The sequence below is a fragment of the Strigops habroptila genome, chromosome Z (assembly GCF_004027225.2).
Source record: "Strigops habroptila isolate Jane chromosome Z, bStrHab1.2.pri, whole genome shotgun sequence".
Classification (NCBI taxonomy): domain Eukaryota; kingdom Metazoa; phylum Chordata; class Aves; order Psittaciformes; family Psittacidae; genus Strigops; species Strigops habroptila.
This window is the reverse complement of record NC_044302.2, coordinates 2,571,449-2,587,250: the sequence shown is the minus strand read 5'-3', so window position 1 is coordinate 2,587,250 and position 15,802 is coordinate 2,571,449. Positions and strand designations below refer to the sequence as shown.

Genomic DNA, 15,802 nt, shown 5'->3' with positions numbered 1-15,802 from the left:
GCTCTGGATTACCGCGTGCCAGGTTAACATCTCACTGAGCATCCATCAGGCATTGGTAACTCATCAGCTGGTTGCACACCCAATATTCAACCAGAGAGTTACTAGCTCTGCTGGTGCTGTTGCTCCTAAAGAGACATGTTGGCTTGGAGAGACAAGGTCTCTCTTGGGTGGATGAGATTGGGTTCCTGAGTTGAGGGCTGACCTGCAGCTGCTTCCAAGGCCTGTGTTGAAAGAAGCTTCTGCTGGGCTGGTGCTGGGCTTTCCATCAGCTCCTGCTTGGAAAGAGCAGCAGCCGAGGGGCTGAGAGCGCCGAGCTTGGGTTCAGAGCTGCTCTGCATCATCCTCACTGAATCTCTTAATCCTCTGCACTGCAGGCACTTTATGGGAGCATTGCTGCCGCGTGCAATAGCAATAATGTAAGGGTGAAGCACACAATAGGAGGTGTGTGCCACAGTAGGTGGCAGTGCCCCACACAATAGGACATGGTGTGGTGTAGGTCGAGCAGCAGCACTGTGGTTGCAGTGTGTGCTGGAAAGGTCCCCTCTGTTCACTGCTGAGCTGGAGAACATGTTGACTTTCATGGTAGGCAGAAGTAAAGGGCAAAGTGTGGCATTGAAATGAGCCCGGAGCTACAAAGAGAAGCAAAATCCTGGCACTACAATAAGTACTTCTGGGCACACCAGCGCTTGTAGCACTGAGGAAGCTGTGCACCAGTGCAAAACAGCAGCTACTGCTCCTGTGCACCCACAGCAGCGCTGGGCTCTGCTCCTTGTGCTGAGGAGTATGGACGTGCTGAGCAGGGTAGAGCTTTCTGCCGGAGCTCTGCCAACCCATCCGTGCATTCCAGCTTGGAGTGGGCTCTCCCTTTCCTCGCACAGGACCCTGAGGTCTTGCATATGGACCTGGGCACCTCAGGATTGAGCCTGGGCCCTGCTTTGCCACGTCATCTTCTTAGCACAGCAGCAGAACCATGGCACGCTCAGAGGGGGACTCTGCCTCTTGCTGCTCCAGGGCTTTCTGGTTGGGCTGCCCAGTCCAAGCGGCTAACGGGAGCAGCTCCGTGTGGCACCACGCATTCAATGCCCTTCTCCCAGTGCTCCATAAGTAAATTCCCCTAGTCCATCCTAGCACACTGTATCAATCTTGTTTAATAGACTGGAAAGCTTATTGCATGGCGGCAGGTCGCAAGGAGTGTCGAGGTGATGGATTGCGCCTTCCCGGAGTCGAGCGTCATTGATATATAATGAAATATTTATGATTTATTCCAGCTAATAAACTGGAGTGAAGTGTATGATGTATGTGAGCAGATGGGGGAATCTATTGATGCAGTTTTCATTGTGTAGGGGGAGGGAAAGGTTTATGTCCGTAACGGAGACGTGTCGCACAGCCTCCCATCCCTCTGCCCATCAAGGTGGGCACTTGGCTGCAGAGAGGACAGATGATCTAATTCCTGTTGGCGGCCTTTAGCACTCACCTTCTAATCATTTTTCCACCCCACACCTCCTCCGTGGCTTTTCTCAAGCACAGGATCCTCTGGCAGTGGGAAGAAACCACTTCACAGTGACTTGGGTATTGGGCTTAGGCTGGGAGCTTGTGCCCAGAGGGATGGGAAGACAGGCAGAGGGTCACTTCCATGCCACACTCTGCAGCTTCCTGCTCCCACTGTGTCAGTGTTACTTACAAAAAACCCATTTCCACGGATTTAGAAGACTATGAGACACTGGAAAGAGCAGGAAAACTTGAAACCTGTGAAAGGAAGTGCTTGCCCGTATGAGGTGCGATGGGCACATGGAGCTCATTGCTGCAGGAGGCTTCCAAAGCTGAAAGCTTGGTGTTCAGATTGGGAAGGAGTATTTCTGAGTTTGCTGCTGGGCTGTGTAGTCTGCAGGCACAAAAAGCTGTGCCCAAAGGCAGGAGCAGCTGCCTGCTAGCTGTGGCCCCACATCTGCCTTCGAGTGCCCATCACAAGCCTTGTCTGGGCCCCTGTGTGCCCCCATTCAGCTTTGTGTGCTGGGGAGATCTGGGACTCACTCCTGCAAAGCCCTGTGTAGGCAAAGAGGGTTTAAGGGAGTTTTGCTTTGCTCTTTGAACCAATAAAAGGATCAGGATGAGGGATCAAGGCTCAGGCTCTTCACCACCTGCCCAGACCAATCCTACCTGAAAAATCAATCATCTTAATCACTCATGTGTGTCTTTTTTGCCAGAGGATAAGCTCTCCCTCAGCCTGGGGTGGAGCAGGAGTATCAACAACCATTGCAGGCAAGCAGGAGGCAGGTAAGAGTTAATCCCAGGGTAGAGCAGAGATGCACAACCTCCTGCCCACTGCTTTCGGTGTGAGCAGCCATCCAGGCATCCCACCCTATCCTACCAGCTGTTCCTGTTTCTGCCTAATTAGCCTCCGGATCAGCTTGCTTGGAGATCCTCTGCTGAAAGGCACCAGAGAAGGGCAAAGACTGATTATTCCAACTGCATCCCTGTGAGCTTCGTGGGGCTCTGCCAGCTGGGACCCTGGTGGTCCCCCAACACGCTCCTTTGGCAAGAGCAGCAGTTCCCCAGGTACAGGCAGTGCAGAGGAATGCAGGAGGGTGAGCGCTTCGCTCCAGCTCTTCCCTCTGGAAATGAGGGATCATTGTGCCAGGAGAGCAGCTGACAGCAGGGCATTCCTCCTGGATATTATGGGGAGAAAGCTTGAAGGTTCCTGAAAGAGCAGGTATTGAGCCTGGAAGGAGGGTAGCATTGGGAGCATTGCAGCAGGGCAGGGAACCATATGGGTCCCTTCTGTATCCCTGCGGGTCAGTGTCTCCTGGAGAAGTGGCTGTGAGACATCCCCGCTCTCAGAGAAGCGCTGGGCTCTGTTCTGCACGAAGCATTTGGAAGCCAAGCCTCCAATATCTGGAGTGATTCGTTAACAGCAAAAGGTGTAATTAATATTAGAGAGTGCTCAATCTGCTTTCTGCTGCTGGCAGGGAAGAGCCCACCAGCATCCCTCCCGCGCTGTGCCGACCCCAGAGACCCGGCCTGCTTCCCGCAGCTCCTCACCTCCCCGTTTTTCCACAGGCACTCCTGAAACCTGTAAAAGCTGCTCCAGCAGCCAGGAAACTGTTAAAGGAGCAGCTCCAGCCTGCTGGGTCAGCAAGCACTTTGCACCAAGAGCAAATCACTTAGCTGGTTCCATGGGGGAAGCCCAGCCTTGCCTGAGAGCACCATTTACCGAGGTGAGGGCTGTGCCCCACGCAGGGGAGTGTTTTGCAGCATCTGATCAAGTCTCTTGAGCTCCCCATGAGAGCATTAGCTGCCACCATAGCAGGAGGGTAAAACGATCCACTTTTTGCTTCTCAACAGAATAGATTCCCTGTCAAAGGGATGTTTTTCTCTGTATTTTCTGCTGTGCAGCACTTGGTCTGCAAAAGCACCGTGTAATTGTGGACAGGAGTGGCAGGGACCTTTCTGCCATGGGGTGCCCTGGGGAGATGGAATCATGGGTGTCCCAGCTCTCCTGTCCTTCTCAAGCTGGACCACATTTGGTAACACACAAAGCCGGGCTGTGGCTTTCTCCTCTGACACCACAGCTGGGCACGATGCTGCTCCTGATGCCTCCTGTGGGCTTCCAGCAAAACGTTCTACACAGTCTGGTTCTTCATGCCAAGCATTATTGGTGCTGGATCTGCCTTGCTTCAATCCTGCCCAGCAATTGCAGCTGCAGACATCAAAATCTGCTCGGTTGGATGCTCCCAGGTCAGGCTCTGTTTGTGGTGTTGGTTTGCAAACCTTACAGCACATGTCCATGGGTCCCCGTGCTGTCCTACCTCCCATCTGCTGGGGTGCACAGCTTGGGGATGCCTGCCGCATCCCTTCTGGGGAGCTTCAAACACAAAGACATAGGTGTATAAATAACATGAGGCTGGTGACAAACCTCCCAGAAGCCAGGACAGGCCGTGTGACAGGCTGCAAGCCGGCGTGGTGCCGCGTTGCTCTCGTGTTGTAGCAGCTGAAGCTCGCACGTCGCGGCGCAGCCGACACTGTCATTGCCGCGAAGCTGGTGACACGTGTTACCAAACAAGCTCTCATCTCGCCATCCTTCCAGGCATCCGAGTGACATCTGTCCCTGGTGAGCAGCGATGTTGTGTCGAGGGTGGCAGCTCCCGGGTGTCAGCCTCCCTCCAGGACCCATTTGGAGGGCTCAGGTCTTTGTTTCATAAACCCTGGTCAGCCAGAACCATTACGAGGGCAGCTATCACTGTTCATTCCTTAGACAGTCCCAGCTCTGCATCGAGGCTGGGCTGAAGTTACGGTTCTTCATGGTTTATCTGAAAAGTCTCGTTTTTCCCTGCGCGCTTCAGAACTTCTCCAAGCTGCTCAGCACTTGATTTCGCCAGCCAAAGAGCTCTCTTGGTCAATAGTTGGTTCAAATGTTTGCTCATGATACCTTTGTTGTAGAAGTGTTGCTGTGTTTGCCAGGAACAAACTGACCTATGGATGAGGAGCTGCAAGGAGGGTTTGCTCCTCTTGCTCTGCTCTTGGGAGCAAAGAGCCTCTTGTTCAGCACGTCCCAGCAGAGCAGCTCAGGCACTGTGTTAGTCACTGTGAGCTCTCGCTGCTCTGTGAAAGAGGTGCACAAACTAAAGGCCGTAGTGGCAGAATCACAAGGGCCCTTTAGTCTTTGCAGCAAGTATTTCACAACTTGAAGAACCTCATTGCAGAAATCGCTGTGGTTTGAGTTTGGAAATAAGGACTCCATTGCAGCACTTCTGCTTCTCAAAGTTCATTTGAGCAAGGCGTGCATCTGGGCAGGGAATGGCCATTGCCAAGGAACTATATCTATAGACAACCTTTCCCATAAGCAGATCTTACCGAAAAGCCAGCCTGCAGCCTGTTATATTTTTATATATACATATATAAACACACATATATAGGATGGTGGAGGAGGACTCTTCATCAGGGACTGTAGTGATAGGACTACAGGGACTAGTGACAGGACTGTAGTGATAGTGATAGGACTATAGTGAAAGGTGATGGGTTTAGACTGGAGCAGGGGAAGTTCAGGTTAGATATAAGAAAGAAGTTCTTTACTGTGAGGGTGCTGAGGTGCTGGCACAGGGTGCCCAGAGAAGTGGTGAATGCTCCATCCCTGGCAGTGTTCAAGGCCAGGTTGGACAGAGTCTTGGGCAGCATGGTCTAGTGGAAGGTGTCCCTGCCCATGGCAGAGAGCTGGAACTGGATCATCTTAAGGCCCTTTCCAACTCAAATCATTCTATGATTCTATGTATATATATGTGTGTATATATATGCGTGTATATATATATATATGTATAAAAGAGGCCAGGTTGGCACGTTGGATGGTGCTTTGAGCAGCCTGCTCTAGTGGAAGGTGTCCCTGCCTGTGGCAGGGGGTTGGAACTGGATGAGCTTTAAGGTCCCTTCCAACCCAAACCGATCTATAATTCTATGATTATCTATATATGTGCAGCCCACCCCCAGCTCAGCCGGCGCAGGAGCCTGTTCAGTATGCAGCTCAGCAGAGCCTTTAACATTTCGCAGAACAGATGCCCACTGAGCATCTTGAAACAAATCCAAAGGTAGCGGTGACGGCTGCTGTCAGGGAAACAATAATCCCATGGCCTCGCCAGCATCAGCTGCGCCGCAGCACCGGAGCCGAGCCACGTGCGACGGAGGCTTCTGCTGCTGGCTGCTTTGTCTGATGAAAGGAGCCCGGTTGGAGGTGGCCCGGGCAAGCAGAGGCGGAGATGTGGTGTCAGAGACCGTAATCTTCTCATCAGCCAAAACCCCCTTCCCCACGCAGCTGGCTGTTCCTGCCTCCGTGCTGTGGGAAGCATTGGAACACCAGCTCGGCTCTCCTGACCCTGCTGTTCTGTGCTGCCGCTGCTACTCCTGTGCCAGAGGGATGAGGAAGGGAAAGGCTTTGGGAGGGAGGATGGAGAGGTGATGGGGTGCTGTTGGGGTCCACCGTTCCCAAGCTGAGATTGTCTCATTGCTGTGAGCTCATGTCAGTCCTGAAACCAGAGCAGGACTGGGGCAGCTCTGGAGGCTGCTGTAGCGGCAGGACGAGCTGTATCTTTGGGCTGGTGAGGCTCCTCTCCGGCCACAGCAGCTCCAGGGCTCCCAGCTCTGAGGCATTTGAAGGCTTGAACAAGGAGGAGAAGTGGCAGTTGTCCCCATTTCACACAAGCAGAGGTGGTGGTTCAGGAGCAGGATCACACACGTATTAAACCCTTCCACGGCATCCCTCCTGTACCTGTGCTGATGCACTGAGTGCTCCCTGGGAGCACTTGTGAGCCACAGGCACGGCCAGCTGAAAAAGAGGGTCGACAGAAATGTAGCTTAAGGTGGTGTCATCTCAAGGGGGGAGAGATCCATAGATCTATTCCCCACACAGAAGTCCCCCTCACCATTGTCTCTGTTGCCCCTGCCTGCTTGGGAGAAGGTACCCACACTGGCAAAGCACTGAGATGCTGCTGGGTGAGGAGCACCATGGCCTGCAGCTCGCTGGAGGTGGCAGAAACAGCCAGGGCAGGCAGGGTAGATGGAGCTCAATGCTTCTATGGGCTGCCTGCAAGGGCTGGGTGGGCTCCTGTACCACCAGGCACAGGGGCTCATGTCGGGAGCCCCAGCGTGACTGACACAACCCTTGCCACAGACCCTCGGTGCAGTGCTAGGGTTGGAAATGATGCTCACAGCTCTGTTCACAGCAGCATGTGGGGGTGAGTCGTTAAGCAAACAACAGCATCCTTTTAACTAGTCTCCCTGGCCCAGGAAATCCCCGCTGGCCTGGGAGGCAGCGAGCGCTGGATGTGCCGGCGCACATGCTGTCTTGATGTGCTCGGCTGGTAGCAGATGGCGCGGGGCAGAGGGTAATGTGGCTGTCCTCAGCGGACGGCGGTCCCCCGGAGCGAGCTCTGTCCTGTCAGCTCAGGAAGTGACAGCAAGACCCTGACAGGAGAGAGCAGACAGAAAGAAAGAGATGGGGGGAAATTACAGAGCTCATCCCTGAAGCTCTCAATAGTCACAATAATAACGCTAACCACCCACCACGCTGTGCTGCTGACAGGGCTGGAGGGATGCGTGTGAGATGCTGTGATGGTGTTTGTGGGGAGCATGGGGGTGGAAGCTGAGCGGTGAGGAGGGGGTCTCCTCTCCGTGCCCAAGCTGACTCTTTCTCCTTGCTGTGTGGGGGAACATAAAGAAGGGAAACAGGTTGGGGAATGTTGCTAGTGGCCATGCAGGGGTGCTGGCAATGGTCATGCAGGGATGCTGGTGGTGGCCGTGCAGGGATGCTGGTGGTGGCTGTACAGGGATGCGGGAGGTGGATGTACAGGGATGCTGGTGATGGCCATACAGGGATGCTGGCAATGGTTGCATACGCATGCTGGCAATGGCCATGCAGGGATGCTGGTGGTGGCTGTGCAGGGATGCTGGTGGTGGCCATACTGGGGTGCTGGCAATGGCTGCACTGGGATGCTGGCGGTGGCCGTGTGGGGATGCTCACACAGGCACTGGATGCTCCGGCTGCTGCCAGCTCAGGTGCTCTGTTATGGTACAGACATGCCCTGGAATCGCAATGCCACAAGCAAAGCACAGAGACTTCCCTGGCTGGAAACGGGCTCTGAGGCCAGGCAATGCTGGGGTTTTAGTGTCGCGCTCTGTCTGGACCCCATGTACAAGGGGGTGGAAGTGGGACAGAGACAAGACCTTGGTGACAGGCTCTGCCCTTCCAGTTCACTTTGCAAACAAGCTCCAGAGAAATCAGCTGTAGCTGACATGTCCCCAACAGACTCAAGGGCACAAAGCGATGTGAATTCAGCCGTTGCTCATTGTAAGCAGAGATAAGGGGAGTGACTCATCTGGGCAGGTGAAGAGCCCTTCAGCTTTCACATCACAAGACCTTGGTGCATAGAAATCTCCTGCCCCCACATCCCAATCATCCCTTGGACCTGTCCCTGGGACCATTCTCCCCATCACGGAGCAGAAAAAAATGCAAATGTGGCAGCTTTCATGTGCTTAAATCCTGAAGAGCTACATGAGAACTGTGTGTCATTGAACCAGGCCTGAATTCCCTCTCTCCTTCCTGTCTTCTCTGTATGAATTAGCTCCTGATCTCCCTGCCGAAAGCTCGTGGCTCTTGTTCCCCCATTGCCATGTTTTAATTAACGTTTGCTCTCCAGTCCTGTGTCAGTCACATATGCCAGTGATACCGGACATGGAAGCTAGTTTATCACAGCAGTAATGAATTCCTTTCAACCCCAACCAGCCAAACACACAGAGAGCCCGAGTTTAAAACTCTCTCACAACTCTAAAATATTCCAGACAGCCTTCAACATCCACAGGAGTGCCAAGAGGCAGGCAGGCAAATACAGCACCAATTAATCATTCCCTGGCTGAACTGAGTAGGATGAGCTGCTCAGGATTCTGGCATGTGCCAGCTGAGCAGGGATGCAGCTCTTCTGGGGAGCAGCCCAAATTTCACAACTGATTCTGGTATTTCATTGCTCTGACACTGTAAATCTCTGAGCGTTCGCTGCCTTTGCAGACATCACATTGCGAAGTCTGCGGCGTGCCAGAGGTGAGCTGGAAACGGGGTTTTGTAAAGCCACGGAGCTGGTGGCATGTCCTGCAGTAATTGGGATGAGAAGCATGCTGGAAATGCTGCAAAGCAACGCTGAGGAGGGAAAAAGGAGCGGTGGGAATGAGGGGAGCAAGGCAGAGGTGGGGTTGAGTGATGTGAACACTGGGGGTTGCTCAGCTCTGCTGGGGTGACACTGAGTCCCCCAGAGGAGCGGGGTCCCCATCTCTGAAGGGGAGGACTGGGGTCTGAACAGTCCTTAGCAATGGGAAGGCTCTTCCCTTGGCCACCCAATGAAGACCCCATCCCAGCGCCCTCAGAGTGCTCCTTCCACGGCCTTCCCCCAAAACCAGTGGTTCAGCAGGTCCTCCTGGCTCAATGGGCTCCCAGCCACAGGGATGCTGGTGTCCAGGGTGCCCATCCTGTCCTCATTCCCCATAGTTTGAACATGTGCCTGGATTGAGGGCAAGGCAAGCACAGGGGAACTCCTGCAGCCCCAGCGGTGCTGCTTCACCCTGCTTTGTTGGGAGCTGCTTTTTCCTCACTGCCAATCTCTGTGTCACCTCCGCATTGGAGCTTTCCAGCAGCAGTGAGATGAGGCCTGTGAGTGAAGCCACAGCAGGGAGCAGGCTGGGTGTGTGGACACAAAGGCAGCACGTATCATTAAGGAGAGGATGGAGACTGATGCGCAGGGGAGAGCTAAGGGCCCCCCTGGTGCTACCATCAAGGCTCTGAAATGGAAATGCAAAGTCTCCAGGCCCCCCCTCTTCGCCCACCGGTTGGCAAAGGCTCTATTAGCAGGATGTGAGTAATCATCTTAAGTAGCTATCAAAGTGCACCAGCTTGTTAAGCATTTAGCCAGGTTGTGCTGACATGACCTCTCTCCTCAATCTTCCCAGCCTTGGCTCAAGCAGCTAATTACTGGATCACACCTGCCACACGCCTGCAGAAAGGACAGGTCGGAGCCAACATGTTGCTTAGGACAGTCTCATCTTCCCAACATCATCCCCAACCTTCTTCTATTAGGAGGAGCCACGCAGGAGGGGGAGAAGCCTCCTTGGCAAGCAGTAGTGCTCCCAGATGGCAGTGCCAGGACAAGGGCTGCTCCAGGGGATGGTGGCTGTGGTCAGGGCACACACATGGTGCTTTTGCTGCTGGGAAAGACCCGCTGTGGGTTTCGTGGGCTGCTGGAGGAGGGTGTTCCATCGCTGGGGGGGGAAAGAGGAGGCTGGGGACTGTGCGATGGGGTCTGAGCAGCCCTGGTGGTGCCAGGGATTCCAGGAGGAATTATGTCCTGCTGGGATGGGACAGCTGAGGTCTTTGTAGTTGGTGATTGCCAGAAAGATGGGGAAGGGGCTGAGCTGGAGCCTGCTTGTCTTATGGTCCATGTTGAGAGTGTGCTGAGGAAACATCCACCTGCAGCGATGGCTCCTGTTTTCATTGCTTCCATATTAAATGACTTCTGGCTTCATAGCCTGATTCTTCCCTTTCCCTCCGCAGAAAAGCGATGGCTGTCTGCTCTCTGCACGACGCTGGGAGCAGGCTGTTGTGTGGGGAAGGCTGACACCCTGTCCCTGGGGGGCTCTGCAGACATGCTCTTGGCTGTAAGGCTGAGTGCGGCTCGCAGGGAGCTGGGCTCAGCACCCACACAGGCTGAGAACACTGGGGCTGTTCAGCCTGGAGAAGAGAAGCTGCTGGAGACCTCAGAGCAGCTTCCAGTGTCTGAAGGGGGCTACAAGGGTGCTGGAGAGGGACTCTGCATCAGGGACTGGAGTGATAGGACAAGGGGTGATGAGTTCAAACTGAAACAGGGGAAGTTCAGGTTAGATATAAGGAAGAAGTTCTTCCCTGTGAGGGTGCTGAGGCGCTGGCACAGGGTGCCCAGAGAAGCTGTGGCTGCCCCATCCCTGGCAGTGTTCAAGGCCAGGTTGGACACAGGGGCTTGGAGCAACCTGCTCTAGCGTAAGGTGTCCCTGCCCATGGCAGGGTTGGAACCGGATGATCTTAAGGTCCTTTCCAACCCAAACCATTCTATGATCACCTGAGCATCACCTCCATGTGCCAGGAAAGGCAGAGGAGAAGCAAGGGGACGGCCTCTGACAGATCCTGCTTTGCTTTTCAGGAGACACAGCAGCATACAAGGACGGTGTTTACTGGATCAAGGGCCGCACCTCAGTAGACATCATCAAAAACGGGGGGTTCAAAATCAGTGCTCTGGAGGTGGAGCGTCACCTGCTCGCGCACCCGCACATCACAGGTACGCTGTGCTGCTTGGTTCCGAGGAGGGACAGTGTGTGTGAGCCCAGCAGTAGGGGCAGCCCTGGCTCTGTGGGTGCAGACAGGAGGCTGCCCGAGGGCTCGTGCCTGGAGGCTCTTTCCCAACCATCCCATTACAAGGCTAGGCCCCGCTGTTACTTGTCTCCGGCGGCTAAAGCCACGTAGCCTGCGGCCGGGTGCCGAGTCAGCAGCAGCTCCCGTCTGATTTTGGAAATGAGACTATAATTAAATCTGTCCTGCCCTTGCACGTGACCCGCTGCATGAGGGGATAGCAGCAGTGCCCCCGGCTCCATACCACTCTGTACATCATATTCCTCCCCGTTGACTCTAAATAGCTCAAACCATGGGGCTTCCTGCCTTTCCCTTGATGAAAAGCTCTCTTCTTGTATCAGCACAAAAGTCCCTGGTGTTTTCCTGTGCTAGCACCCTATGGCATCTTCCTCCAGGCACTGCTCTTTACCTGCCGGCTGTGCTGAACCCCTCTTCTACCCTACCCTGACCCCCAAAATCGCTCGGGTTTCTCGGGCTCTCCCTGCTCTCTCTGCAGATGTGGCTGTGATCGGGCCTCCGGACATGGTGTGGGGCCAGCGGGTCAGCGCTGTCGTGCAGCTGCGCAAGGGTGAGATGCTCTCCGTGAAGGACCTGAAGGACTGGGCCAGGTAAGGTGCCACAGGGCAGTGCATGGTGAGCAGCATGGCACAGGGAGAGCAGGATCAAAGCGTGCAGCACCCTCATCAGGGACGTGTTAGTGGAGGGATGAAGGGATCGCCAGCAGTGACATAGTGCCTCAGGCTCTGGGGGTGGAGTAAAGACCACAGTTCCAACCATGTCACCATCATGCGAGATAAGGGAAGTAAATGGGCCTCTCACCCCAAAAGTGCCTTGATAAACAGCATGTACGGTGCAGCCAAGTGGCTCCTACCCTGCAGCCCTGAGCCCAGACACTGGCAGATGGCACGGAGCAACCACCGGAGCAGGGGAGGCTTCATGTTTTCTCAGCAGCAAGAACATTTGCTCAGCTTTTCCCCAGCGCTGCTGCAACTGCTCCCTCCTTGCTTCCTACCTGCTGGAAGCCAGCCCAGTCCCAGCAAACCCCAGAGACCTCTCCCATGGAGTTTAAAGAGTGTGGGAGACACCGAAGCTCATGGATCTCGCTTGGAGCCGTCACAGTGCCAATGAGCATGGCACAAAGCAGCCACCTGCAAGGTTTCAGTGTGAAAACCTTCATCTCCTCATTCAAATCAGGCAGGGAGCAGCCAGCGCCGAGGTTTTGGGCATCACCCATGGGAGCGTAAAGAGGCGGGAGCCAGGAAGCAGAATCAGTGGGTTTATCACTAATATTCCATTAGCAAAATATTTAATAGCAGATCCTTTTCCTGGCGACTCCCTCCTTCAGGCTGCGGATATTTTTGGTGCTATTTTGCAAGCGGCAGGAGCACTTGTTTCATCAGGGGCTGCGCAGCAGCCAATTAAAGATTTCCCCTGGATTTGCAAAAATCACAGTTGGGGGACTGCGATTTAGCAAATGCAAGGAAGATGCTGGCTGGCCGCTGCTGCTCTGATTAAACAGTTACGTACTGGGGGAAGAGAAGCAAACAAAGAAACCAAAGCCATAGGGATGGCTGCTGGGGCAGGGGGGGCCAAGCCCCTGCCAGGGTGTCCCTGCACTATGCACACACCTTAACCCTCTGGCTGCTGGTCACTTGGGGCTCCTGCTCCTCCCAGGGCAGCCCATGGCTTATGGTGGATTTCAGTGATCATGGAATGGTTTATGCTGGAAGAGCCCTTAAAGCTCATCCAGTTCCAACCCCTGCCACGGGCAGGGACACCTTCCACTAGAGCAGGTTGCTCCAAGCCCCTGTGTCCAACCTGGGCTTGAACACTGCCAGGGATGGGGCAGCCACAGCTTCTCTGGGAAAAGTCTGTGCCAGCGCCTCAGCACCCTCACAGTGATGAAGCTGATGAATCTCCTAAATGTCCTGCCCCTTCTCAGCCAGACTCAGCCTGTCCTGGTCTGTATGGGATCTGGTGCTCTGGGGTTCTCCATCCAGGACCCTCCCCAGCCTCAGTACAGGGCAGGAATGATGGAGAGCAGGGAAGGAAGATCTTCACTATGCTGCATAGTGGCTGCTCATCCCTGGCAGGGACACTGGTGACCCCAGCAGATCCCTGCATCCACCACCCATGGCTGTGCTTAGTGGGCCACCCGGGTGTCACTCTGGGTGTCCCTGGCACAGGGCAAGGGGCTGCACTCATCCCCCCATGCGCCTCCCTCCCAGGGTGTTCCCCTTGTCCCTGCACGTCTCTTCCCATCACTGTCCCCAGCTCTGTGGGTAGACATGACCCTGTTTTCCCCATGCAGAGCAAGGGCAGGTGCCCTTGAAATAACAGCCCCTGGAGGGTTGAGGGGTGTCTGGCCACCCGGCTGCTGCTCCCTGCCCAGCACTGGCTGCAGGCACCGCTCCGGCTCCCTGCTCCTGCCTCTCCCTCTCGCCCTGTCTCTCCCCTATATTTTTTATGTCACTTAACATTCGCTTGGCCCCTTTTCTCGCACTCCCTGGCAGGAGACACATGTCCCTCTTCAGAGTGATTCATTTTGCAGCTTTTGCCTCCAATCGTGCTTCCCGGCGACAGGCGCCATCCTGAGTTAGAGGCATCCATATGGCAGGGGGTGCTGGTGGCAGGGGGAGGAGGGCTGGGCGATGGTTGAAGGGCTCAGCAGACTTGGCATCTCGCATTAGAACCAGTGCCAGGATGCTGCCGGAGCTGGGCACAGCCCCAGGTTGGTGACACGCAGGCAGCAGAAGGCAGGAGAGCCGCCCTTCGTGTTCAGCAAAGGGCACAGGGACGATGCTCAGTGCTCAGACTCCTTCCCAATGCAGGAAGACCCCTCCGTGGGCTGGAGCACACAACTGCAGGTCAGTGGCAAGCCACCAGCACATGTACCTGGGGAGGTGACCCTCCTGCAGTCTCGGTCCCCGGGGACTGGCACCAGGAACACATGGGGTCCAGCATCCATCTGTGTGGAAAATATGCTGCGCACACTGTTTACCCATGCCACCCCTTACCAGTGGGGCTGAATGCAACAGACAGAGCTGCGTACCAGTAACAGGGCCCATTGCCAGCCCAAAACACAGCAATCATAGAATCATAGAATAAACTAGGTTGGAAAAGACCTTTAAGATCATCAAGTCCAACCCAGGACCACTAAGTCCACCACTACCAAGGTCCAGCTGCGGCTGGGGCAGCTCGGTTGTACACCATGACAGGCTGCAGGGTCCCAGAGCAAATCTTCCACACATCCAGCAGCCTTTGTGAGGGCTTGGTATGGGCTGGAAGTGCTGTCCTCAGTTACAGACTGCACTTGTGCATTGCAGGGAGATCATGGCACCGTACACCATCCCGACCGAGCTCATCGTGGTGGAGGAGATCCCGCGCAACCAGATGGGAAAAGTCAACAAGAAGGAGCTTCTGCAGCGCTTTTACCCAGCCTAGTGCACAGCCTGGGGCCGGGACTGGGAGCCTGGGGGGTTTGGTCCTCAGCCACATCCATTCCCCCTCCACAAAGCCACTGATCAGGTGCCAGCAGTGATTAGCAGAGGCAGGTCTGGGCTCACTGTAGTGTGGTCTATGAGTATAGTCCAATGAAAGTCAGATTCATCCCGTATGGTGTCTTTGGCTGACCTGAGCCAGAGCTGCAGGGCCACCTTCCTCATGCAGGAGCGTTTGCAGGAGGCTCGGGGCAGTCCTGGGTATAGAAGGGAAGTGTGGGGTGAATGCTGAGGGGTCCTGGGCCAGGACAGCTCTGTGCCAGTGCTGGCAGCAGGCACTTGCTGGCCACAGTTGCTCTATTTAGCCCCCATGTAGGTGGTGGGGGGCAGGTGAAAAGCTGACACCGTGAACATCTCCACATCCACCCTGAGGTAGTCGCAGCAGTGGGACCAGCTCCACTGGTCCATGGTGGGTCTCACCCCATGATGCCAACCCACTGAAGCTGCTCTGCCTGGTGGGAAGGGCTGGCCAGGCACCCCAGATCCCCACCTCACCTTCACCTGCCTCTGGGTGCTGGTGCCCATTGCCATTACAGCTCTGCCTCAGGCCACATGCAACTCATCCCCAGATAAAATGACTCTTTAGATTAAACTCCTGCCTTCAGACAGCTGCAGGGATGGCTGCTAATTTTGCATCTTCTCTGCCCTTTTCCATGGTCTCAGCAACGTAGTTTGGTTTATAGAGAGGAAGAGCCCAGAGAGTGAGATGGTTATAGAATCACAGAATCATAGAATAGTTAGGTTTAGAAAGGACCTTAAGATCATCTAGTTCCAATCCCCCTGTCACTGGTGGGATCCTGCTCTCCATAGGATGCCCCATTTCCTGCTGCAAATCAGTACCATCCACCTCCCTGCTCCATCAAGCACTGCCTCCATTTCCCAGCAGAAGTGAAGAATAAATACAAACCCACAAATAACTACTGGCTGTGCTTAACATCCCTCTACATCCCCCCACCCAAGGGGGTCCGAGCACGGGGTGACAGCAGAGGTGCCAGCACCACGGGGACAGGGGTTGCTCCTCCACATGTGACATACATCCCATAACAGAAGGGGAAAGACTGAGGGAGGAAGGGGCAGGGGTGGCTGCAAGGGGCTTGCAATGACCTCAGTGTGATAGGAGAGCCCCAAAGCATCATCGAATAATGTGCAGAGAGCTCAGGGAGGTGAGGAGGAAGAGTGTGTCCAGGCAAGTGCTGGAGATGGGCTCAGTTTTGGGCACATAGTCCAGCACGGTGTGAGGGCAGAGCGGAGCAGGGTGTGGGAAGCACCCTGAGCAGCATGAATGACACTGCACGTGCCCTCCTGTGTCTGTGTGTGTGCGCTGACACAAGTGCCCGCATCCAAAAGTGACTGATGTCCTGGAGGAGCGGCAGTATGGGTAAACCCCGCCTTTATA

The 15,802-nt window shown here is 54.9% G+C and overlaps 1 protein-coding gene across 3 annotated transcripts in view; it reads left to right on the top strand.

The window, feature by feature from the left end:
- The window catches only part of ACSF3 (acyl-CoA synthetase family member 3), a 64,555-nt gene extending 49,232 nt beyond the window's left edge, over window positions 1-15,323 (top strand). For all 3 annotated transcript variants that reach the window (XM_030512036.1, XM_030512037.1, XM_030512035.1), the window contains exons 8-10: window positions 10,701-10,835; window positions 11,403-11,514; window positions 14,233-15,323. In XM_030512036.1, coding sequence (XP_030367896.1) covers window positions 10,701-10,835; window positions 11,403-11,514; window positions 14,233-14,350 — 365 coding nt within the window. In that variant the 3' untranslated portion in view covers window positions 14,351-15,323. The remainder of the gene's footprint in view (window positions 1-10,700; window positions 10,836-11,402; window positions 11,515-14,232) is intronic.
- Window positions 15,324-15,802: the final 479 nt, after the last annotated feature.